Source organism: Pelobates fuscus, chromosome 4 (assembly GCF_036172605.1).
Source record: "Pelobates fuscus isolate aPelFus1 chromosome 4, aPelFus1.pri, whole genome shotgun sequence".
Taxonomy (NCBI): Eukaryota; Metazoa; Chordata; class Amphibia; order Anura; family Pelobatidae; genus Pelobates; species Pelobates fuscus.
The window spans coordinates 156,282,219-156,309,210 of NC_086320.1; the positions used below are offsets into that span (position 1 = coordinate 156,282,219).

The following is a 26,992-nucleotide window of genomic DNA, read 5'->3' on the forward strand; positions in this document are numbered from 1 at the left end:
CTTCTAGTCTTGTTTTGTTTTCTTGTTAGGTGCTTGTCCTAGTCTTGCCTTGTTTCTGTACTGGATACATATCTGCTGCAGAGCCTCCCTATCCAGTTCCTGGGAGGTCTGCATATCATCAAGCTCCTAGCTCTTGGGATCCGCAGTAGCTGTATCAGGGCCCTGGTATGTGGCCGCACAAACACTGGTGCTCAACACCAGGGGGCGTGTGGTTACCCTGCACCATGCCCTGATAATCCACTTCCATGCTAAAGACTCATCTTTTCATCAGGCACTCGGGGGTCTTAGGGGGCTCCGTACCGCTTACCGTGATACTAATATAGTTTAAATTTTAAATTTACTTTGAATTCACACTTTAGAAAATAATACTGTTGGTGTGCATGCACACAGGAATGGCGTGCCCTCTTTGTAGGCCGGCACATTGTTCGTGATGCTAATTATGTCATGTAAGCCAGATTTTCCCTGTCTTCCCCACCCTATCCCAATATCATATTTGCCTTCAATCTTTTTTTTTTCTAATATCATTAAAGTGGCTTTGTTATATTCTGGGATTTTTGCATAAATTTGTGACTTGGTATCTGGTGCCTGCAAGGAGCAGGGGAAGGTGAGTTTTACTTTTACCATCAGCAACTAGTGGGTCATCTTTAGCTCCTGGTGCTTCATCTGCCAGGAGCCAATGTCTGTGAATGTCGTGCATGCATGGGAGTATAGCAATGAGGTCTATGGAGGATCCTATGCGATTGATGATCTCAGTGAATCCAATGTTTAAATAGGGAAGCACGTGGAGGCTAGTACGCATGCCTAGCAAATTACCATGCTGTGCCCATCAAATGCCATGGAAGAGCAGCGTTTATGATCAGCAAAAAAAAAACCACACCTAACTTTGACCCCCAAAATCTGTTACGCATCTACAACCACCAAAAAACACCCGTGCTAAATAGTTTCGAAATTCTAAATGCCTACTCTGGCACCCTAAAGGTCAAAAACATTGATAATATGGTATACCTTTTCTGGTGGTTTCTCTACAACCACATTTAGTTATATCAACTGCAGTATCATGCCATTTTTGGGTGACTTCTACTGTCATTATCTTCTAACCATCCTCAGTAATTTGCCATAAATTCCCTCCAAATCTGTGGGTCTAGAGTGCCCTCTGAGGGAATGCCAGCTTTCTTAAGTAACTTCTGTATTTTCTTAGTAGCACCTTGTCCTTTATGATGTTTGACTATAGTCAAAGCTATACATTCCTCCTGAGTACTCTGAGAGTTACCCATCTTAAAACTTGTAAGGGTTAATTACTTCCTTACACAAGACAAACTCTACAAACAGTGCAAAACACTTAGGACCACTGCAGTGGAATTTTCAGTCTTGTCTTCGTTATTCTAAACACAGATCAGGAAATCTGCCCTGGAGGATTCTGATCTTAATCAAAAAGTAAATGACAGTTTAGGAAGTCCCCCTGCAGGCATCACTATAGATGCCTATTGCGGCCATGTGATCGCTCTTACAGAGGGATCATGTGGCCCGCGGGGGCCTAATTTTCCGAGGGGGGACTCTCTGGGCTGTCAGGCAGTCCCCCTCAGACCGGAAGCAACATCGATCGCCGGCGTTCGGGTAAGTAATAAGGACTGCCGCGGACGTACTAGGTACGTCCACGGTCCTCAAGGACCATTTTTTGTCGGACGTACCTAGTACATCCGCGGTCCTTAAGGGGTTAATTGCAACAACATGAAACAACGTATAGGTATGCTACTTTTTAGTAATTCAGTTCCATATAATGTGCTACAGATCTCACCTTATTTCATTGATTTACTTTTAAAACCCTGTACAACACTGGATTATTTTATAGGTGATTACTCAGTATATATTTCAAAATTGCCGCAATGTTATCTCTCCCAGTGAAGATTTACCCACATACCTAAACTTCTTTGTAAATTATGGCCTTGACTGGATACCATTAATGAGGCACTGGTAGATTTCCGACAGTGTTTCCCTAATCTAATCTATAACTTCTAATTATGTAATTGCTGGGCAAAATGTGGGGAGATGTTCCACAAAGTGGAAAGGGACTGTAAGAAATTGAAAATGGCCAGTTTTTACTGCGCCATCCACAAAGATGCTCACATCACACATATGGAACCTATAAAAGTTCTGAGTTCCGACTGAGTACCTGTAGCGGGACCTGGGTAACCAGGTTTGTTATACCCTTTATTAATAATAGGTCAGACCCATTTCCCTCAGTAACTGGACGACAGACAGTTCCAGGGTACAACCTTTGACAATCTTTATTTGGGCACACAGCTTTTTATGCACAGACCCCTGCAGGGGGTCTTCATCCAACACAACACAATCCCAGGCAGGAGGGGACTGGGCTGCAGATAACCATCTCTCGCTCTGGGGGATACCAACTGGACACTGGGACACGCATGAAAACACATTACATACAGGGGGGTGAACTTTGGGGGTTGGCATTTATATTGGTTTAAACTTATATTGATAAATAGCTCCAAGTCCCATCTGGGATGTCTGCAAAAAGCGGGGTGATTGGATGTACAGAGCCTGAGATATCAGCCTTCAAAGTCTGTGGCTCGAGGCTCTGTACATCCCCGAATGTAGTTCCATGGAGTTGCTTGGTTTAGTCCGGGGGCGTGAACCAAATCGAGCCAATCAGCGCTCGGGAGAGGAAGGAGTTTTGCCGCCCAATCCAAGGGAAGGGCGCAAAACTCGGTTGCGCCAATCGGCGTTCGAGGAAGAGAGGGGACTCGCGGCCCAATCAGAAGGGCGCAAAACCTGGCTGACCAATGCGCTGAAAGGCGCGAAACTAATTTGCGCCTATCAGCACCTAGGGACGAGAGGGGCTTTGCTGCCCAATCAGATGTAAGGGCGCAAAACCCCGTTTAAACGGGCACTCCTGCTCTGATTGGTCGACTGCTCCCCGCAGCGACCAATCAGCGATTACTCAGGAAAATGGTGCGAACTTCTCCCATTGGTCAGCACGAACTTCCACGCGACCCTGCAGCTGTGAGACCGACTTACAGCTTCAGAGATTCCCTGCTGGCACGCGTCCCTCTCCCCAGTGGATACCCCAACGCAGGTATCCACCGGAGTGAGAGCGTTCTCCTGGGCAACCATGAGCCTAGCCTCGTAGCTGCCAGGAAAGGGAGGTAAAAGTGATTATAGCGGGGAGTGGGTAGGACGATCCCAGACATGGGGATCGAAGACAGTGCGCACAGGCTGGTTCGGGAGACAAACGGTCTCCTGGTGGGCATTCAGTGATATGAACCGGCGGTCACCCAAAGGAAACAGTGCCGCTTGTCCCCTGGCGGTCTGTGGTTTTCCCACCTCGTTAGCGAGGTGTGAACATTCTAATTAAATGCTTTAAATGGAGTATCGGGGTGGTCCGGTAACAGGGCTCCATGCGCCCCTGTGTGGTTAAAAGGTACTTTGCATGATTTAAGGTCAAAATTAAGGAAAGGGAGAGAATTACAAAGGGGGAACACACATTCCCCACATCCACACATAGGAAATGGGAAATTCACAGCTAGGCAGTGGTCCCACCACAATACCTCTGCTTCCTAGTCGCTTGCAGGGACCCTGGAACGCTTCCTCCCCAGTCTCCAAAGCTTGACTGGGGTCTCTCAGGAGCTCCTCAATCCCACCAGGCTGCAGTTCTCCTTTCAGGCAGGGATCGTCCTCCCTGCCTATGTCGCTGCAGCACTCTGCTTACATTAATTGCTATCACCTTTACAAAGCCTACCTCTCTTGATTTATCCCAGAGCTAGAGGGATTGTGCAGCCAGCCAAAAGGTCCGAAGACTCTGTCACTGGGATCCCTAAAAATCCACATAGTACACCCAGTTTCAAATGGAACTAACATGCAAAGTTTTATTTTTACTTGGGACTAGCCCTTATGCCTATTACATCAAGCTTGCTGTGACAAAAAATACAAATAACCAAAACATATTAGAAAAGAAACAGGGAATTATAAAAATATTTATAAAGGGGGGAGGAAGACAATATTCAACATAAAATATCTCTCCTGCCTGCATAATTAGCAAAAGCTACCTGCAAATTAAGAAGCCTTGCTATTCAGATAGTGCATATTGCTATTGCTACCAACAGAGGGCGCTATACAGGCTCCACAACCAAATTCACTTAGTTGGTAACAATCAGCAGGACAGGAGAGCCCACAAAACAATTAACAGTATACAAACACATTATAAATACCCTGCACCTATAATAAGCACAGGGTGACTTAGACATAGGAGCCATTTAGAAACCTTTGTAAAGGTTTGCTTCCGGTGATGGTGAGTACCGTCACACTTCATATAACCCAACCACAATGCACTAGATAACATTCCGACACGCTTCTAGTTCCATTAACTCCATCCATAAAAGTGGGCAATAAAAAAGAAACGTTCTTCCAGGGAGAACTCTGACTGGCACTTTGGAGTCATGAAGGATTTTTAAAACTGAACTTGATAAACCAAATACTGTTTTCCAGCCTATATTACTGCATAACAATGTTGTAACATCTTTCCAACTGCTCTCAGGTCATGTACCGATTGATGATATGTTAAAGTGAATGATCGGTCTGCCTTGTTCATGCAAGGAGATCATGTGAAGAGAACTGGGATTTGGGACCCTGCTGATGAGTAGTAAGACCAAATGAAAGTCTATTCTCCAGAACCAGTAAAGTTTTTACAAGAGTTCAAAAGATTTTTTTAAAATTGTTTTTACCATTTAAAAACTGGAAGTCACCTTGTTTGACATTAAAAATGACAGAAGCAGAGCAAATCCTCTCAGTCGCCACTTCGCTGTCTATGAATCTCTGCAAAGCTGCTGTGCCTTACTTGTGACTCAACAGTTCATTCACAGCTTTACATTAGTAAAGCAAACAGTCTAGACAGCTGAATGGCAGAATGACTCCCTTCTCTCTGGCATTAGCAGATATGCTGTCATTTTCATTAGCTTTTCTCATCTCTGTGCATTTTGATAACCTAATTGCTAACTTTCCTGTTTGGATTCAGCACAGACTGTGTAGTTTTAGGCATTAGATGGAGACAGGACACTGTAACAGTCCTGTGATATATATCTCAGTTTGTCACTTGGCAGCTTTGCCGAATGGCAAAATATCACCATGGAACTGCAGCGATAGGGAACTGTTATAAGTAAACCATTGCATTTTTTTGATTGTGCCATTTAGGTTTGCACCTAAGCTGGACATTAGACATAAAGCTGGTTCATAGTAAAATTATACTAACACAAAAAAAAAAAAAATACAATAGTTTAAATGGATAAGATGGGCACCATAACAACTTATTCTCATCTGTTTAAGCATCATATAATCTGTGTTACATTCTCAGAATGGTTTAACACTTAACGTGTCCCCAGACTCTGGTCTGCTGCTTAGACTAAAGCAGAAGCATAAGTGCAAGAAGCAAGATGGTGGAAGTGATCGTTTGATATCTGTAGACTGTCACTGGTCATGCAACAAGAGTAAAAATACATATATTTCTGTCTTTCACTCATGATGTGCGGCCACTCATAGGCTGAGAGCATTAGTTTCCGTTTTCAGGCAATCAGCCTCCTTGCTACTTGCACATGGTTCTGCATTAGCCAAAAGAGAAGAAAAGAATGACAGATTTGCGGCTGAAGACACATCTTATGTATTAAGCCACTCAAGACAAGATTATCATTTACACGTAAAACTTTTTTTTTCAGTTTATCTCATGGATGGCATTGTGTCTCAGGGCTCTTTTGATCACTGAAAACAATCTCGGACACCTGTGATAATTAGATTGCCAGGTGAGCTCAATTTAAGGAAAAACTACTAAAGGAGGGTGTTCCACATTATTAAGCAGAGCACCATTTTCATGCAGTATGGGGAAGAAAAAGGATCTCTCTGCTGCCGAAAAGAGTGAAATAGTTCAATGCCTTGGACGAGGTATGAAAACATTAGATATTTCACGAAAACTTAAGCGTGATCATCGCACTATTAAGAGATTTTGTGGCTGATTCAGAGCACAGACGGGTTCGTGCAGATAAACGCACATTGAGGAAGATTTCTGCCAGATCCATGCATCGGATCAAGAGAGCAGCTGCTAAAATACCATTACATAGCAGCAAACAGATACTTGAAGCTGCTGGTGCCTCTGGAGTCCCACGAACATCAAGGTGTAGAGTCCTCCAGAGTCTTGCAACTGTGCATAAACCTTCAATTCGGCCACCACTAACCAATGCTCACAAACAGAAACGGCTGCATTGGGCAGAAAAATACATGAAGACTAATGTTCAAACAGTTCACTGATGAGTGCCGTGCAGCCCTGGATGGTCCAGATGGATGGCCACCCTGTTCCAACAAGGCTGCTGTCACGGTTGTCATCATGCCATATGCAAATATTGTGTTCTTGGGCTTGGCTGGGTTTGAACCTGTATCTCCTACTTCCCAGTCAGAAGCCTTTCCTTGGGCTCCACACATTCTTGGTTACCTTCTAATGATTCCTGGTATCCTGTAATCTGAGCATTTACGCCTGGACTATGCACACCTGCTCCTGAAATGTGGCTGATACCTTCCTATATAAACCCCGCCTTGGCTATTGCAGATTGTCAGATTGTTTTGTTCCTGTTTCTGGTATTACTGCTGTTCATCTGACTCCTGGTTTTTGATCCTCTGCTCGTCCCTCGTTTTTGCCTGTCCTGACTATTGGTTCCGTCCCTGACTACGCTTTTGGATTTCCCTACCTGTGCCCCAGTGCACTATTTCACAGCCTTGGGGATTTCTACCTTGAGTCCCCTTGGTTTGTATAAAATTGCAAAGGGTGCCTTTACTCTGCGTGTTGACTCCCACTCTCAAGGTAAGATCATTACATAATGATCTGACCATAGAGTCTGCAGAGTCGAAGAAAGCCCTAGCAGCCTTGATCCAGCAGGTCTCTCAGCTTACCCAAGCTTTACAGGGCTTACAGCGGGAACTGGCTTCCCTTAAAGGGAAAGTACCCTGCATTCCTGAATACACTGAACCGCTGGTTTCTGTACCCGAGAAATTTTCTAGGATCCGGTCAAAGTATGCTACCTTCAAAGTGGATTGTGAGGTCCTGTTCTTGTCACGTATTCACCCGCTTATAAAAATGTGGTTAATGACATTTACTGTCCACACAGGAAAAGTTGTGCCGAGCAGCAACCTAATCCACAGAAGGGTTAATGCTGAGCAGCAATTATGCAAATGAAACCTGGTGACTGACTTTGGGGTCAAAGGCAGGTTGCAGTCTATCAGATCTAGAGGAGGGGTATTTAGGCCCAGTTCTCATCCTGCTCAGTGCCCTGTCGTGGTTTCCCTTGTGGTTGTCCGAGAGCGCGTTCCTGTTTATAGTTTTCTACCTGTTTTTTTACTTTGTCTTTGTTTATTGACTTCTCTATATTCTGGTATCCTGACTCCTGGCTTTCCTCATCGCTGCGTCCCTTTCTGTGTTCCCTGACCTCGGCTAGTATTTTTGACTATTCTATGTACGTTAAATCCGGCCATTCTAAGGACCGGTAATACGTTACTTATTTGTCATCCGTGCTATACAGTTCTACGTGCTGGATAAAACAGTAATCCTGACAGTTCTCCCTGAGACCACTTACCTATGCCACGGACTTCATCAAAGTGAGGACAGCTATCACCTTGTTGTCAGGGTACCCTAAGATTTGGGCCCATCAGTTGTTGCTCACCAAAAGCCCAGTCCTGGATTCTTGTGAATCCTTTATACAATCCCTGGAATTACAGTGCGCAAAAGACCTGTGTTCCCAGAACACCATCTGTTTTTCAAAACAAAGTGCTCTCCGGACGGGAGAGGGATTCCATTGCTCCTTCTGCTTGGACTAATAATTCAGCAAAACCTACTGTTTCCTTGTTACCTGAAGCTTTTGAGACATCTTACGAAGAAGTAGGAATCATGGACTGTGTTTTTTTTTTTGTTTTTTTTTAAATTCTTTATTTTTGGTATGACATTGGTATACACACTTGTGATAGAACATTAGTTACAAGGCATATTCAGTCGAGTACATCGGTTTGGAAACAGTTCATGTTTCGATGGACTGTGTTTTTACTGTGGGCAGAGGGGACATTACATTTCCTTTTGTCCTATTCGCCCATCTAGACCTCAGGTTCTTCGTATGGGTGCTACACACACGTACCCTATGAGGCCTGTATGCCAACATGTTACCTGTCTGTGCTTGGGCACCCCGACCATTCCTCACCCTCCTGCGGCTGTTGCTCCTGAAGTCCTACAAGAACCTGTCACGGTAAAACCTGATAAACCTATACCGATGGAAGAATCAGCTTCTAAGAAGGAATATGCCACCTCTGCTACTCGTTCTGTGGAGAAAGATCCTCCTCCTGGCTACAATGCGCATCTGATGGGACTCTAGTGGTTACAGAGCACTTACAAGACTTTGAAAGGGCACTGCAGGCCATCGAATTCGCTAATGCTGCTAGCTCCAAATCCAAGAAGTCCAAAAAGAAACGGTCTGGTCTGTGAGGGAACTTTCCTCTTCTTGCCTATGATGCAAATATTGTGTTCTTCAGCTTGCCTGGGTTTGAACCTGTATCTCCAACTTCCCAGTCATAAGCCTAACCTTGGGCTCCACACGTCCTTGGTTACCTTCTAATGATTCCTGGTATCCTGTTATCTGAGCCTTTACGCCTGGACTATGCACACCTGCTCCTGATAGGTGGCTGATACCTTCCTATATAAACCCCGCCTTGACTATTGCAGATTGTCAGATCGTTTTGTTCCTGTTTCTGGTATTACTGCTGTTCATCTGACTCCTGGTTTTTGATCCTCTGCTCGTCCTCTGTTTTTGCCTGTCTGCTGCCTGTCCTGACTACTGGTTCTGTCCGTGACTACGCTTTTGGATTCCCCTGCCTGTACCTCGTTCCTGGAAGCACTGGCGATCTTCAGCCCCAGTGCACTATTTCACAGCCTTGGGGATTTCTACCTTGAGTCCCCTTGGTTTGTGTAAAATTGCAAAGGGTGCCTTTACTCTGCGTGTTGACTCCCATTCTCAAGGTAAGATCATTACAGCTGTGACGTCAGCAAGGCGGTGGTGGAGTCATGTTTTGTGCCGGAATCATGGGAAGAGAGTTAGGGTTAGGGTCCCCAAAGGTGTAAAGATGACCTCTGCAAAGTATGTGGAGTTTCTGACTGACCACTTTCTTCCCTGGTAATGAAGGAAGAACTATGCTTTACGTAATAAAATCATCTTCATGCATGACAATGCACCATCTCATGCTGCACAGAATACCTCTGCATCATTGGCTGCTATGGGGATAAAAGGAGAAAAAGTCATGGTGTGGCCTCTATCCTCCCCTGACCTCAATCCTATTGAGAACCTTTGGAGCATCCTCAAGCAAAATATCTATGAGGGTGGGAGGCAGTTTACATTCAAACAGCAGCTCTGGGAGGCTATTCTGACATCTTGCAAACAAATTCAAGCAGAAACTGTCCAAAAACTCACTAGTTCAATGGATGCAAGACTTGTGAAGCTGCTATCAAATAAGGGGTCCTATGTTAAAATGTAACGTGACCTGTTAAAAATGTTTAAAAAGTTAAATTGTTGTTATAAGTTTGATTGAAATAGCTTTTGATTTCAGTAAATATGCTGCAAACAGAACACATGACAATTTTCAGTTCTTTACAACCTATAAAGTGTTTTGAAACTTACTGTGCGTAATAATTTGGAACAGCGCATTGTAAGTTTTTTATGTTTAAAAAATAAATACTGTTATCATTAGGAGGTTTGTTCAATAAAATATGAATTGTACTCTTAATAGTTGATAACACAAGAATTATGCTGACTGTTATTTACATCAATTATTTAGGTAAATGAGAAAAATATAATTTGCATAATAATTTGGAACAGGGTGTAAAAAAGCTGTCAGCACATGTTGTGAACATATTACTCCAACACTGCTTGGTAGCATCTGAACAGAAACTCCAATAAATTGAAATACATTTCAGCTCCACTAAAGAAATTTTATTCACATTTCAGGTGTAATGAATGCATAGGCGTGCGCAGCCTATTACATAAGGGTGTGCACCCTAAAGCACAAAAACACACGCCGCGTAAATATATATATATATATATATATATACACACACACACACACACACTGTGTGTGGGTGGGTGCTGTGTTAGGGAGCTGTGTGTGAGGGTGCTGTGTGTGTGTGTGTGTGTGTGTGTGAGGGTGCTGTGTGTGTGTGTGTGTGTGTGTGTGAGGGTGCTGTTTGTGTGTATTTGTTTGGAGGGACTGTGGGGGGCAGGGGGGACCGTTTAGGAAATAGCCCCCCTCCTTTCTTACCTTTTGTAGGGAGGGGGGACCGTGCTGCTTCCATCCTGGTGGTCCAGTGGTGAGTGAACTCTAGCCTGCGGTGCTAGAGTTTACTCTCGCGAGATCTGAGCATTGCCGCGGCAACACTCCGACCGCACGACAGGAACCCGGCGGAGCTGCTGGCTAGAGCTCCCCGGGTCCTCTCCTGCCTCCCTCACCGACCCATGGAGGCACATTGCGCGGGTCGCGGGGATTAGGGTGTGCCCAGGCACACCCGGGACACCCCATGCGCACGCCTATGAAGGAATGCTTTAATAAGAAGCTGAGGCTTTAAAGCTGAACTGAGAGTTTTAACAGAGTTCAGTGGTAATCTTAGGAGGCAACTCCAAGCTTAGGACATAGTTCCCTTGTGTTCTAAATTAATGGAACATCAAAAGTAAATTGTGAGATAAATTAAGTATAATTAAACATCTGAAGTGTGTGTTGTCTCCAGCCATCAGCTTTTTGCAATAATTTGTTATACCGGGAACTAAATAAAATGAGGATTGCTTTCCTGGCACAGAACAGCAGAGGTGGCACTGGCTACAGTGTGATTGAATAAAGCAGTCAAAATTATGTATGACTTGGAAGTGTTGTATGAACAAGACTGCAACAGATTTTTCAATTACCCAGCTGTTTTTATATCACTTTATTAGTTGTGCTATCAAGTATGGGGGAAAAAACTAGGAAATCAGGTCTGCTCCCAAAGAAGGAGTCATTCTACTGGTTGATGGGGTATGGTCATAATGTTATCACCTGGTTTAACCCTTACACTACTGAGCACTTTCTAATTTAAAAAAATATTAACATAACATTTACATGGGATGGAAAGCTAGCAAACAAACATATCAACACAGCAAAGCATGTCATAACACATTTTGTAGACAAATGTGTACATTTCAATTATGTAAATTTACGCAATTTATATTTTGTTCTTATTTGTTCAGCCCTTAAAAAAAAAATATTTGGGAAATGAAAAGCTTTAGACAATACAATCTGTACTTTCTCTTGCAATATTTCACACGGGGTCTGAAATGTTAGTATAAAAGCAAAAATGCAATTTGTCTCACATACAGTAGATGTGACAAAATAGATAAATATAAATCATCAAATGCATTGCTTATAGCTATTTGCAAGGACCCTGAAGACATTACTAACAGTACCGCGTACTAAACATTGCAACAGACTGTAAAAATAAAGTCTGCATTTGAACATAAAGCCTACAAATAAGTAATCTAAATAATATATTTCTAAAACTAGAAAAGCGACAATTTCTGGGGAAATTGTGTGAAGTGTTCTTGCCTCCACCAGTAGTCTACAACTGGAGTGGGCGGAGTAACTGTTATTATTCATTTATATAGCACATTTAATTGCAACGTTGTTGCCCAAGGTGCATTAAAAACATACATTTATAAAAACATCACTTGCTGCTTCAGCCTGGCACAGGTCAGAGTATTTTTGCGGTTGCCATCTTCAAACGGTCATATTTTAAAAACTGTAAATCCTACAGCGAAGAGCTTTATATTGTGAGAATCACAAGACCCAGACCTACATTTTGATGTATAGTATGTCTCTGATATATTAACAATGAAGGCACAGTCGCAGTTTAGAAATTGCCCTTCAAATGTGAGCTTTGCAGAGTGGAGTTTCAATGAATGTCAATGGACTGCGTGAGTTGCAAACAAATGGTCATATTGTGAAAACTATCAGGACTATGGCTTAACTGTGGACATTTTTAGTGGCAGCAGGGATAGCTGAACGTTTTGATATAAAATTTGTGTAGGTGGGCCTGAAAATGAGGGAGTGGTGGCAGTTTAGAAATCATGTCCTGATTTTTCAGCTTTTGCCAGCTCCCACTCTAGCTTTGCCATTCATTCCTATGGGACAAATTTCGCCACAAGAACAACGATATTCCGAGAACCATTCGGCGAAACGTTCCACAAAGTAATAGCAATCCGATCGGAAACGATCTGCACGTTTTGGTATATTTTCGTCTATGTAGTGTAAAAACTGTGGGAGGAGTTAGGGTGGCAAATTTGGCTATAATAAGAATAAGAATAACTAGAAAAGGTACAATTTCTGGGGAAATTGTGAAGTATTCTTGCCTCCACCAGTAGTCTACAACTGGAGTGGGCGGAGTAACTGTTATTATTTATTTATATAGCACATTTAATTGCAATGTTGTTGCCCAAAGTGCTTCACAGTTACATTAAAACATCCAGTTATAAAAACATTAGCAGGTGTAAAAGGCTTTGTCTATGACATCACTTGCTGCTGCAGCCTTGCACAGGTCAGAGTATTTTTGCGGTTGCCATCTTCAAACGGTCGTATTTTAAAAACTATAAATCCTACAGCGTAGAGCTTCATATTGTGAGAATCACAAGACCCAGACCTACATTTTGATGTATAGTATGTCTCTGATATATTAACAATGAAGGCACAGTTGGAGTTTAGAAATTGCCCTTCAAATGTGAGCTTTGCAGAGTGGAGTTTCAATGAATGTCAATGGACTGCGTGAGTTGCAAACAAATGGTCATATTGTGAAAACTATAAGGACTATGGCTTAGCTGTGGACATTTTTAGTGGCAGCAGGGATAGCTGAACGTTTTGATATAAAATTTGTGTAGGTGGGTCTGAAAATGAGGGAGTGGTGGCAGTTTAGAAATCATGTCCTGATTTTTCAGCTTTTGCCAGCTCCCACTCTAGCTTTGCCATTCATTCCTATGGGACAAATTTTGCCACAAGAACGACGATATTCCGTGAACCATTCGACGAAACGTTCCACAAAGTAATAGCAATCCGATCGGGAACAATCTGCACGTTTTGGTATATTTTTGTCTATGTAGTGTAAAAACTGTGGGAGGAGTTAGGGTGGCAAATTTGGCTATAATAATAATAATAACTAGAAAAGCTACAATTTCTGGGGAAATTGTGTGAAGTGTTCTTGCATCCACCAGTAGTCTACAACTGGAGTGGGCAGAGTAACTGTTATCATTTATATAGCACATTTAATTGCAATGTTGTTGCACAGTTACTTTAAACCATACATTTATAAAAACATTAGCAGATGTGCAAAAGGCCCTGTCTATGACATCACTTGCTGCTGCAGCCTTGCACAGGTCAGAGAATTTTGACAGTTGCCATCTTCAAATGGTTATATTTTAAAAACTATAAATCCTACAGCGAAGAGCTTTATATTGTGAGAATCACAAGACCCAGACCTACATTTTGATGCATAGTATGTCTCTGCAATATTAATAATGAAGGCACAGTCGCAGTTTAGAAATTGCCCTTCAAATGTGAGCTTTGTAGAGTGGAGTTTCAATGAATGTCAATGGACTGCGTGAGTTGCAAACAAATGGTCATATTGTGAAAACAATAAGGACTATGGCTTAGCCGTGGACATTTTTAGTTGCAGCAGGGATAGCTGAACGTTTTGATATAAGATTTGTGTAGGTGGGCCTGAAAATGAGGGAGTGGTGGCAGTTTAGAAATCATGTCCTGATTTTTCAGCTTTTGCCAGCTCCCACTCTAGCTTTGCCATTCATTCCTATGGGACAAATTTCGCCACGAGAACGACGATATTCCGAGAACCATTCGGTGAAACGTTCCACAAAGTAATAGCAATCCGATCGGGAACAATCTGCACGTTTTGGTATATTTTTGTCTATGTAGTGTAAAAACTGTGGGAGGAGTTAGGGTGGCAAATTTGGCTATAATAATAATAATATATATGTGAGATAACATTAAGTGGTCTTGCTATGCAAGAACACTTAACTAGAAAAGCTAAAATTTCTGGGGAAATTGTGTGAAGTGTTCTTGCCTCCACCAGTAGTCTACAACTGGAGTGGGCGGAGTAACTGTTATTATTTATTTATATAGCACATTTAATTGCAACGTTGTTGCCCAAAGTGCTTCACAGTTATATTAAAACATACATTTATAAAAACATTAGCAGGTGTACAAAAGGCTCTGTCTATGACATCACTTGCTGCTGCAGCCTGGCACAGTTCAGAGTATTTTGGCGGTTGCCATCTTCAAACGGTCGTATTTTAAAATCTATACATTCTACAGCAAAGAAATGTATATTGTGAGAATCACAAGACCCAGTCCTACATTTTGATGCATAGTATGTCTCTGCAATATTAACAATGAAGGCACAGTCGCAGTTTAGAAATTGCCCTTCAAATGTGAGCTTTGCAGAGTGGAGTTTCAATGAATGTCAATGGATGGCGTGAGTTGTAAACAAATGGTCATATTAGGAAAACTATCAGGACTATGGCTTAGCCGTGGACATTTTTAGTGGCAGCAGGGATAGCTGAACGTTTTGATATAAGAATTGTGTAGGTGGGCCTGAAAATGAGGGAGTGGTGGCAGTTTAGAAATCATGTCCTGATTTTTCAGCTTTTGCCAGCTAGGTTAGGGTGGCAAATTTGGCTATAATAATAATAATAACTAGAAAAGCTACAATTTCTGGGGAAATTGTGTGAAGTGTTCTTGCCTCCATCAGTAGTCTACAACTAGAGTGGGCGGAGTAACTGTTAGTATTTATTTATATAGCACATTTAATTGCAATGTTGTTGCCCAAAGTGCTTCACAGTTACATTAAAACATACAGTTATAAAAAATTAGCAGGTGTAAAAGGCTTTGTCTATGACATCACTTGCTGCTGCAGCCTTGCACAGGTCAGAGTACAGTGAAGAGCTTTATATTGTGAGAATCACAAGACCCAAATTTCGCCAGAAGAACGACGATATTCCGTGAACCATTCGGCGAAACGTTCCACAAAGTAATAGCAATCCGATCGGGAACAATCTGCACGTTTTGGTATATTTTTGTCTATGTAGTGTAAAAACTGTGGGAGGAGTTAGGGTGGCAAATTTGGCTATAATAAGAATAATAAGAATAATAATAATAATATATATGTGAGATAACATTAAGTGGTCTTGCTATGCAAGAACACTTAACTAGAAAAGCTACAATTTCTGGGGAAATTGTGTGAAGTGTTCTTGCATCCACCAGTAGTCTACAACTGGAGTGGGCGGAGTAACTGTTATCATTTATATAGCACATTTAATTGCAACGTTGTTGCCCAAAGTGCTTCACAATTACATTAAAACATACAGTTATAAAAACATTAGCAGGTGGAAAAGGCCCTGTCTATGACATCACTTGCTGCTGCAGCCTGACACAGGTCAGAGTATTTTTGCGGTTGCCATCTTCAAACGGTCATATCTTAAAAACTATACATCCTACAGCGAAGGGCTTTATATTGTGAGAATCACAAGACCCAGACCTACATTTTGATGCATGTAGTATGTCTCTGAAATATTAAAAATGAATGCACAGTCGCAGTTTAGAAATTGCCCTTCAAGTTTGAGCTGGATAGGTTGAAGTTTCAATGAATGTCAATGGACGGCGTGAGTTGCAATCAAATGGTCATATTGTGAAAACTATCAGGACTATGGCTAGCTGTACGTTTTGATATAAGATTTGTGTAGGTAGGCTTGAAAATGAGGGAGTGGTGGCAGTTAAGAAATCATGTCCTGATTTTTCAACTTTTGCCAGCTCCCACTCTAGTTTTGAACATTTTGCCATTCATTCCTATGGGACAATTTCGCCACGACGATATTCCGTGATATTTTCGATATTTTCGAACGACGATATTCCGTGAACCATTCGGCGAAACGTTCCACAAAGTAATAGCAATCCGATCGGGAACAATCCGCACGTTTCGGTATATTTCTGTCTATGTAGTGTAAAAACTGTGGGAGGAGTTAGGGTGGAAAATTTGGCTATAATAATAATAATAATATATATGTGAGATAACATTAAGTGGTCTTGCTTTGCAAGAACACTTAATAATAATAATATATATGTGAGATAACATTAAGTTGTCTTGCTATGCAAGAACACTTAATAAAGGTATTTAAAACTGCTATAGCAATATGTATCATTATCTGGAATGCTACTGTCATGCTATTAGTGAAATGTTAGTCCACTTACTCCTCCCCGACAGTAGGAATGATATGACCTATTAAACCTTCCTGTATTTGTGAGCTTCATTTTCGGAAAGTTTTATATCGGCTTCTGACAGAGAAATTTGTTCCTCTGCTGGCTGGTTATCATAATTAGAGTATAAATTATGAAGAAAGACCTTTAACCCCTTAAGGACCAAACTTCTGGAATAAAAGGGAATCATGACATGTCACACATGTCATGTGTCCTTAAGGGGTTAAAGGCTAGATTTTATTCTGTAATATGCATGAAAATTAAAAACATTTATATCCGATTTAGGTATTAAAGTGGTTAATAAAGCTGTGTCTGTAATCCCCCTCGCCCACAAAGTTGTATGGCTCTTTAATCAGCACTTGGGGAAAATGCCTGGGTAGCTGAAGGTCCTGTTAGTTGAAAGGGAACTCAGGATTATGCCAGTCATGCCTTGTTTTCATATAAGAGATGTTGGATCTGTATGTGTCAATTTATATAAAGACTTTAGTGTTTTAATTGATTTCCTGCATTACACATCAGAACAATACGTCATTGACAGCCTTAAAAGGACACGCCACTGTCCAAATACAAAAAATGTAAAATCTTTATTTAGTAGACATGTCCTAAATAAAAACATGCATGCATTTAAATATGCATTTTTTTATTGGGGGTATATCTTAAAAAACAGTGAGGACACACTCTTCACATGTAAAGCATTTAAGCAAGGTAAAGTTGAATTAGGTGTGTGGAGTGCGCCTTTAATTCCCCCAAAAAGGCTACTTATTTTTTCTCTTGGGTGATCATTTATTATTTTGGCTAACCACAAAGTATTTCACAGCTAAATACACTTCATCAAACTTAACTCCTTGAATTTCCAAACATAGTGTGGTCAATATGCCAAACAGCAAGTTATGCAAATTTGCAAAAGGTACACTGAAATAGCAAAGCTGGAAGAAAGTCTCCACTGCAATTGAGGACTTGATTTAATTATTTTTGGCCAAAAACAGTTGATACTTCTGAACTTTTTGAAGCCAATTTTATTAAATCGAGTTTCAGCTGGATTTAATGCTGACCCAAATTCAAGAAGCCAAGCTCGATAAACAGGTTGGCTGCTCAAAATAAAACCACCAATAATTGTGCATCATAAGCAGATTTATCGACCTATCCCAGTCAGTCATTAAAAGAAAAAAAAAGAAAAAAAAAAAAACATTTGGGAATCAATATGACTCCCATATTAGTATACATGAGCTTCAATACCTCCCTTATACCCCAACCTGACAAGCCGTGGGTGGGGACATGTGTATTAAATATTGAGCAGTCAGCTATTGCTGCCCAGTAACTAAACCAAATATAGGTGGGGATGTGGCACAGGTCCCCTATGTTCCCACCCATGAGCATCAGGTAAAGGCTTTAAATTTGATAGTAACCTGTCCATTCCACTGTCCCCATTGGTGGCCTGTAGGCATGAGTTAATAAATAAAACAAATGGGGGTGACACCCTCATGTACCACCTGCCCCCATTCACAAGGGGCTTTTACTGAAATGAAAGGAAGCCTCCCCCCCACCCCACCCTAAACCCATGGGCTATGGGTGGTAGCTACTAAGTACAAGGGGGTTTACATTTAGCATCCACCGATCGCCAATGTGCAGGGACTGGGAGAGACAATATGTCCCCCCCCCTTGTTACTTAGTGCCCACACACGCCGCTCATGTGTGCGGGCCAGGGGGAAACAATAGGCCCCCCCTTGTTACTTTTGGCCCCCACCTGCCGCTCCTGGGGGGAGGACAATAGGTCCCCCTCCCTCTTTTGTTACATAGGGTCCCTTTGTTACTTAGGGACCCCACCCGCCATTCATGGGTGGGGGCCGGGGGGGTTGAGACAATATGTCCCCCCCTTGTTGCTTTTGGCCCCCACCTGCCGCTCATGGGTGACGGACATTAGGTCCCCCTCCCTCTTTTGTTACATAGGGTCCCCACCCGCCACTCATGGGTGGGTGCCCGAGGGGGGGGGCATTTGTGGGTGACTAGGGGGACAATAAAATGTATTGCAGTCGGGAGGGGGATTACAGTGCTGCTTTAATATAAAATAGGTAAATTATGGTTGAAAAAAACCTGGAACATTCAGGATAATATAGCTAACCTGTGAGTATAGATAAGTTGCAGAATGATTCCAAATCAACTACTGATGCATACATTTTAGAATTCTGTTTCACTACTCACTACTTTTGGTTGTTACTGAATAAACCCTTCACTGTGCCCAAGGAACTGCCTTACCTGTGGAGGCTTCTGGTGCTGCGAAGCATAAAGCAGGAAAGATCGTTCTGCTTTGAAAGCATTTTCAACCATAGTAGCCTGGAAAAACATAGAAAATAGCCCATTACATTTAGGTTAATGGAAGCACTCCATCCTTAATTACAACAGCCTATCTAATGCAAAGTTTTCTAGGTAATGATATAAAGTTATGTATGATTTTTTAAGTGCAAGTGATTGAAATTAGGAAAATATTGAGAGTTTAGGCATATAAGAATCTGAAGTTAAAGGGTTACTTCAATCATCATGATCACTTCACTGATTTGAAGTGGTCATGGTGGCTGGAGTCTGTATATGTGGCGTTTTTGCAGTTAATTGCTGTACATACAAACGTTAAGCAAAATACAGAACAGTAGGTCAGTGCTAATTAACACACTTCAACTGGGCAGGCAGCGGCCCCAACAAAACAAATCCCTCAAAAACCCTTTGAAAAGACAGGAAAAAAGGAAAGGGCTGCACCTCAAATAAATAGCAGCAACATCTAATAATACAACTGTATCTAGCTCAAAAGCAAAAATAGGCCTATTGCAAACCAGTCTCACAGTATAAGTTCTTATTATCCAAAGATGAAAGTCAGTGCTTGATAGGATGTACTTGACCATATATAATATAGAAGACAAGAGACAGGGATAGGTGATGGTGTTGCTGCTATTTACTTGTGGCACAGCCCTTTCCTTTTCTCATGACTTACATACAAACGTTAACTTGTTTTGATGTAACTCCACCTCCGACAGCGCCATTTGGGTGTAATCAGCGTGCCTGGAACAAGAGATCCAAACTGGCTAGTGGTACGTCCATGCACAGAGTTACATTCATTGACTGAGAGCGGACAGCTAACACTCTTAGCCAATGAATGACTGGTAGAATCAACATCTGCCCTGTGATTACATTTCTTAAAACCAAGGTCTAACCTTTAGTCATACAAACATTACTTCTAATTTACTTCATAATTTAAAGTTACAAACAAGACAACATCAAACATTGGACAATTCAACCGATTGATTTAAAAAAACATTTTTTAAACTCTTACGTTTTTAATTTTTTTAATCCAGTGTTCGGATATATCTATATTCTTATTCGTATAGTTTGTAAACCTCGCTATACCTGTTTCTATTTCACATTGTTCTAATATGTATTCTATTAATTTGTTAATTGAGAGCACAGATTTTGTTTTCCGATTTTTGGCTATCATATTCTTAGTAGCTATCAAGATATTTATCATAATTCCATGACTATCTTTACTCATATTTGGAAACCCTAGATGCAATAATATGACTTCTGGTTTATTAGGAAGCTCTATATTTGTTAATTTTTTTGTATTATATTTACAATATCCTTCAAAGGGAGGCTATTATCATGCAACCACAAATGCATATAATCTTGATTTGTATTTCCTTCAACAATTACTTAATTCCCCTGGATATATCTTGGATTTCCTACTTGGTACCAAATGCCATCTGTTACCGATCTTAAATTGTACCTTTTGTAAATTTAAGCAGTGAGTAGTTTTATATGTCTCACTTATTTAGCTATATCTTTGGATTCAGTTAATATTCCCATCTTGTTAGAACATTTGGAAAATAATGATCTTGCATATCTGTAACAAAATGAAAGCATTTTAAAGTAAGTTTTATATTCTTATTTTGATTAAATAGTTCCTCCAATTTCTTTTTAAGTTCACAAAGGCTTTATTAATGTTTAGATACTTAGTTACAGCAGTACAATAATGAAATAGGTGTAGATGCGAGACTTGCAGATCTCAAAGCAGTTGAGGGAGAATGCAATAATACATGCAAAATTTCATATGCAGTGTTCGAAAAAATAACATAAGCAATAACAGTACAGAGTTATAGAGGTTTTGGAGCCTATCAACTATTTCTAAGCATATAGGAAGAGCGTGTGAACTCGTTGAACGAATAATTTACCAATGATCCACGGTAGTTGAGTGGGCCCGGGCCGGCAGGGTTCACCCAGAACACAGCGAACACCTCTAATTGGTCAGCCTTGAGAGTGTACATATGTGGGTGTCAGGAGCTAGTGCCCCGGAAGGGCGTAGTGAAGTTGTGGTGTGAGGCATAGGTTGGAGGTGTTATGAGTGCTTGTGCGTGTGTTCACCCTATCTTTCTGATATCCTATGTCACTTCTAAGTGGGTTTCTCGGGGTTAGTCCAATAGTTCACCTGTATCAGGTAGTGTGATCCAACCACCGGGATCAACCTATGCTGACCGAGTCCATCCGGACCGGTGCCCATAGGGCCATCTTTATGAGGTTCACAAGGCTTTATGAAGGTTAAGACACTAAACTATAACATCATAACTGTGCAGTAGGTGCAAATGTGGGACTTGCAGGAGCAAGAGAGCAATAAAGCAATAATATCAGTGAGGTTTTATATTCAGCATTTCAGAGAAATATGGGCAGTAACAATACAGAAACGTGGAGGCGTCAGAGCCCATCAGCCATGTCTGAATGAGTAGTAAGTGCGTGTAAACCCCACTGGAGCTGAACGGGTGCAGAGCTCATGGAGCGAGTTCTTACCGGAGGATCACGGTTGTCGAGCAGTCCCTGTCCGGGAAGGGGCCTCCTAGATATATCTAACATATCTGATTGATCAGCCGCACAAGTGTGTCTGTGCGGGTGATATGGGATAGTTCTTCGGGGGGCGGGGTGGGCCCGCAGCACACGACACAGACCGTGGCTAGGAGTGATAGAAGTGATAGCATATGTGCCCACCCTGGTTATCGAATATCCTGTGTCTCCACTAATAAGAACTCAGTGTAAGCCTAATAGTTCATCTGTCTCAGATGTTATGTCCCGTGAACCGGGAACCCCTCACACTGGAAGAAAAAGAGAGGATTCTGTGGGTAGTAGGTTGGAAGCAGGAAGGTTAGTGAAGAAATGGACAGGGGAGAGAGCTGGCTGGTGAGGGGTAGGGCACACCCTTTATACAGAGCCACGCGGGTCATCCCCAGGGCCCCTTACGCGCGCGGCGTTTGTCCGTGCCACATATTCAAACCAGGGCCACCAGCGATCTGTGTGTTTCGTGTCAGTCCCCATCAAGGATGCTTACATTGCCTCTGCTGACTGGATATCCACAACCCTATCTAACCACTGCTCCACTGTGAGGGTCTTGTCTTATTTCCAGAGGGCAGGTATCGTGGATTTGGCTGCATTTAGGAGGTAATGGTAGATGGATTTTTTTGTATGTGGCTAGTAGGGAAGGGGTAGCATGTAGGAGTACGTATCTCGAAGGGTCTCTCCCAGTATCTCCGATCTTGGTGCTGACCAACTCCCAAAATGGTGTTATTCGGGGACAGTCCCACAAGAGGTGTCTGATCGTGCCCCCTTCTTCCCCGCATCTCCTGCCCCCTGCTTCCCCGCATCTCCAACAGGTGTTGGGTACTGTGGGGAACACCCTGTGGAGATAGTCAGGTGTACGATACCAGGAGGAAAGGAGTTTGTAGTTGGTTTCCTGGTACCTGGTGCTTATTGAACTTTAACGGGCCAAAATCAGGATTTTCTCCCATAGCACATCAGTGACAGATTTTACTAGGATGTTTTCACAGGTTTGTTTGAATGTATGATTGCTCTCCAGATGTCCAGTGAGTAGATGTTGGTAGAGCAAGGAGACCGCTCCGTCAAGGTTAGTTTTTTAGCAGCATAATCTTTCAAACCAGGTGAGTTCCCTATGTATGGCTGCTTTGTTCGGTGTTAGAAGTGTCGTAGCTGCATGTATCTGTATGTGTGAAGGTGTGGTGATGTGGCGCCGTCGAGGAGTTCTGTGAGTGGTCGTAGTTCAGCGTCCCGGAGGACCTTGTGGATGAAGTCTCCCTCCCCCAGATAGCCCCACACTTTCGGGGGCAGTCCACCCTCGAGGAGAGGGTTGTACATTACGGGGTTCATCGGGCTAGGTTAAGGTGTGACGTGAGGGACCCCACCGAACACGTCCCATATTTTTAGCGTTTGAGCATATCTGATTTCTGTCCAGGGATAATTTTTTTGTATTCCACATGGATGCAAGCAAGGAGTGCCCCATGCTGTCTTTATCCAGCACAATCCACAGTTTTTGTTTGGGTTGGAGTTCCATTCTAACGCCCTTTGAAGTGCTGCCGCCTGGTGGTATCTGCGGAAACCCAGGAGAGCCAGGCTGACCCTCTGCCTCTGGAGACACAGTAGGTCATGCCTGACTCGTGGTTTCCCATTTCTTCATATGTATCGCAGTGTCGTGGAGAGAAAGGAAGCAAAGTATGATGTGGGTATGATGTTCATTTTGACGACCGCTATGCATCCAAGCCATGATATGTGAGGGTAGTGCCACTTTGTGAGATCTTGCTGTATTCTCATATAGGGGGTCCGCTGTGATCCAAATCCCCAGATATTTCATCTGGGAGGAGCACCAGTGGAAGGGCAGCAGAGATTGAAGGTCCGCAGTGGTAGACAGAGCGACGCCAAGCACCTCGCATTTGGATAGGTTGAGCTTTAATCCCGCTTTCGCTCCGTAAGAAACCAACAACTCGAGCAGGTGTGGAACAGTCGATTGTGGGCTAGTGACAAAAAACATCATGTCGTCTGCATATGCCGCTGCTTCCGCTCCGTCTCACCACCTCCAGTAATGGTTCCATGGAGAGCGCAAACAAGAGCGGGGAGAGTGGGCAGCCTTGGCGTGTTCCGTTGTGCATCGGGAAGCTATCCGTCAGGGCTCTGTTCACCCGTACCCTAGCATTCGGTGAGCCATATAAGGCCTCCATCCAGTCCATCCACTTGGCTCCAAAGCTGCGCAGCATGGCCATAAGGAAGGACCTGTCCACCCGGTCAAAAGCGTTCTCCGCATCAGTGGAGAGGCGAAGCAAGGGTGTTCCTTCCCTGCGTGCTAAATGCTGGATAGAGAGTAGTCTCTCGTGCCTCTCTACCCGGGATGAACCCTGTTTGATCCGGGTGAACAAGGTCCGGGAGCTTCGTGCAGAGCCGATCTGTGAGAACTTTCGCGTGAAGTTTGACATCGAAATTGAGCAAAGATATTGGCCTATAGCTCCCACAGGATTTCGGATCTTTCTCTTGTTTGTGGAGGATAGTGATTGTAGCGGATAATGATTCCTTGTGTAACCGTCCACCAGTGGTCAATGTGTTAAGGGCTTTGGTGAGTTTTAGGATCAAGATAGTGCTGAATTTCTTGTAATAATCCAAGGTCAGTCCATCTGGGCCCAATGCTCGGCCTGTCTTCGCGCTTTTAATGGCCCCATGTAGCTAGTCTTACGTAAATGGGGGTATCAAGCATTGCGACGTCTTCCGCTTGGAGGGTGGAGGTGACATAAGTCGCCACAAAACTGCTCCTCTCCCGCTCCCAATCACTCTCCATGTCGTTCCCCTCAGCTTGGGTGATATTGTATAGGGAGGAATAGATGATCCGAAATTCCTCTGCGATTTCCTCAGGTATTTGAGTCGTTTGGCCCGAGGTGGTCTTAAGTCTGTGGACATGTGCGTGAGCAGGGCTGCCATCAGAAATTTTGGGGCCCCTGACAAAGCACAAGGTCTGGGCCCCCCTGACCCCGCCCCCCGACCCCTCCCTCCCGGGCCCGCCCACGCCCTACCTAGTCCGCTGACAATGATGCGGGACTGAATGTGGTGTGTATAGTGGAAGTGAATTAGAATGTGTGTAATGGATGTAGTGTTTGTGTGTATTAGATACTGTTTGTGCAGTGAATGCAGAGTGTGTTAGTGTAGCGGATGCAGTGTGTATAGTGAACGCAGAGTGTGTTTGAGTAGTGGATGTAGTGTGTGTACAGTGATGTAGTGTGTGTTTGTATAGTGGATGTAGTGTTTGTATGTACTAGATGAAATGTGTTTAGTGGATGCAGTGTCTGTAGTTGATGTAGTGTGTGTATTAGACACAGTGTCTGTGTATAGTGAATGCAGAGTGTTTCAATTTGTCGTGGATGTAGTGTGTGTACTGTGAATACAGGATGTTTGTGTAGTGGATGCTGTGTGTACAGTTAATGCAGAGTCAGTATAGTGAATCCAGAGTGGGTGCATAGTTTAGTGAATGCAGAGTGTGTGTTAGTGTGTAATGAATGCAGAGTGTGTGTTAGTGTGTAGTGAATGCAGTGTGTCAGTGTAATGAATGTAGTGTGTGTGTTAGTGCAGTGAATGCAGAGTGTTTGTAAATGTGTAGTGAATGCAGAGTGTGTGTTAATGTGTAGTGAATGCAGAGGGTGTGTTAGTGTGTAGCGGATGCAGAGTGTGTGTAGCGGATGCAGAGTGTGTGTTAGTGTAGTGAATGCAGAGTGTTAATGTGTAGTGAATGCAGAGAGTGTTTGAGTAGTGGATGTAGTGTGTGTACAGTGATGTAGTGTGTGTTTGTGTAGTGGATGTAGTGTTTGTATGTACTAGATGAAATGTGTTTAGTGGATGCAGTGTCTGTAGTGGATGTAGTGTGTGTATTAGACACAGTGTCTGTGTATAGTGAATGCAGAATGTTTCAATTTGTGGTGGATGTAGTGTGTGTACTGTGAATACAGGATGTTTGTGTAGTGGATGCTGTGTGTACAGTTGATGCAGAGTGTATGTTAGTGTAGTGAATGCAGAGTGTGTGTCAGTATAGTGAATCCAGAGTGTGTGCATAGTTTAGTGAATGCAGAGTGTGTGTTAGTGTGTAATAAATGCAGAGTGTGTGTGTTAGGGTGTAGTGAATGCAGAGTGTGTCAGTGTAATGAATGTAGTGTGTGTGTAAATTTGTAGTGAATGCAGAGTGTGTGTTAATGTGTAGTGAATGCAGAGAGTGTGTTAATGTGTAGTGAATGCAGAGAGTGTGTTAGTGTAGTGAATGCAGAGAGTGTGTTAGTGTAGTGAATGCAGAGAGTGTGTTAATGTGTAGTGAATGCAGAGAGTGTGTTAATGTGTAGTAAATGCAGAGAGTGTGTTAGTGTGTAGCGGATGCAGAGTCTGTGTTAGTGTAGTGAATGCAGAGTGTTAATGTGTAGTGAATGCAGAGAGTGTGTTAGTGTGTAGCGGATGCAGAGTGTGTGTTAGTGTAGTGAATGCAGAGTGTGTTAGTGTGTAGCGGATGCAGAGTGTGTTAGTGTGTAGCGGATGCAGAGTGTGTTAGTGTGTAGCGGATGCAGAGTGTGTGTTAGTGTAGTGAATGCAGAGGGTGGTAATGTGTAGCGAATGCAGAGTGTGTGTCAGTATAGTGGATGCAGTGAGTGAGTTATTAGCAGGGTGGAGAAGAGAAGAGGCTGTGTGCTGCCTGGGCCCCCCCTGCGGTAACAGGAAGCTGGGGGGCCCGCGGCTGCACACATAGATAGCGATATTCGCTATCTATGTGTGCAGAGAAAGAAAGTGGGGCCCAGGACTGCCAGAGCAGTCCGGGCCCCCCAGGGCCGCCGGGCCCGTGACAACTGTCACGGTTGTCACCCCCTGATGGCGGCCCTGTGCGTGAGTTTAAACAAAACAGGGTAGTACTAGTGCTAATTTACAAGGTGAAGAAAACGGATGAGCAGCTGTAACACCAAGTTCTTATCTTAAGAGTAGGTCTAGTGGTAGTATGCTGGTGAAGCGCAAAAATTTTTTTAATTGTAACAGTTGTGAATTTTAATTGTAACAGTTGTGAATAGACTTAAAGTGTGGATATATATATAAACAGTACCTTTTAGGTATACAAAAAGTGTCCTAAGTTGGTATTCAATACCTTAAAAATAAACAGAATATACCAAACATAGTGTAAACTGTGACAAAAAATAAATTTCATTAAGAGTGAAAAATTCCCACTCACACTTTGGAGAGCTAATAGTGTATAGCTCAATTTGATAGCATGTGGGGTCCGTGAAGGCGACCCTATCCCTTCTTTTTGCTGGATATTCTTTCCTTTGAATTCTGAAATGTTGAAACATATATATGGTGCAGTACCGTATGGTTCCAAATATGTATAAAAAAGAACAGGTTGGTACTTACAGACACAGAGCCATCCACATCGGCTCTGATCAAGGGTATATGTGGTTAAGGACCACACACCTTCTTTAAAAGAGCAGGAACAATGCCAGCAGTGTTGTAAAAATATAAGTGTATTTATTAACATAAAACTATATATAACAATATAAAAAACTATATATAACAATGTAAAAACACTGAATAGGCATATAAAAAGTCCAAATAAATAAAGACCGATATTCTCCAAGCTCCAGGACGCGTTTCGCTGTAACAGCTTCTTCAACTGGATAAAAAAATCGGAAAAGTCTCTATTTCTTCTTTGGGACCAGTTCCTGCTTTTATACCTCTTTAAAAGTCCAATCCTAGATTATGAGTCCGTGATTCCGCGGGCTTTCGCCATGGAAACGGTGACGCCCTG

General features: G+C 42.7%; 1 protein-coding gene across 2 annotated transcripts in view; it reads right to left on the bottom strand.

The window, feature by feature from the left end:
• CAP2 (cyclase associated actin cytoskeleton regulatory protein 2) overlaps nt 1–26,992 on the bottom strand; it is a 186,982-nt gene that overhangs the window by 77,023 nt on the left and 82,967 nt on the right. For both annotated transcript variants that reach the window (XM_063451696.1, XM_063451695.1), the window contains exon 4: nt 18,619–18,696. In XM_063451696.1, the coding sequence (XP_063307766.1) occupies nt 18,619–18,696 (78 nt within the window). The remainder of the gene's footprint in view (nt 1–18,618; nt 18,697–26,992) is intronic.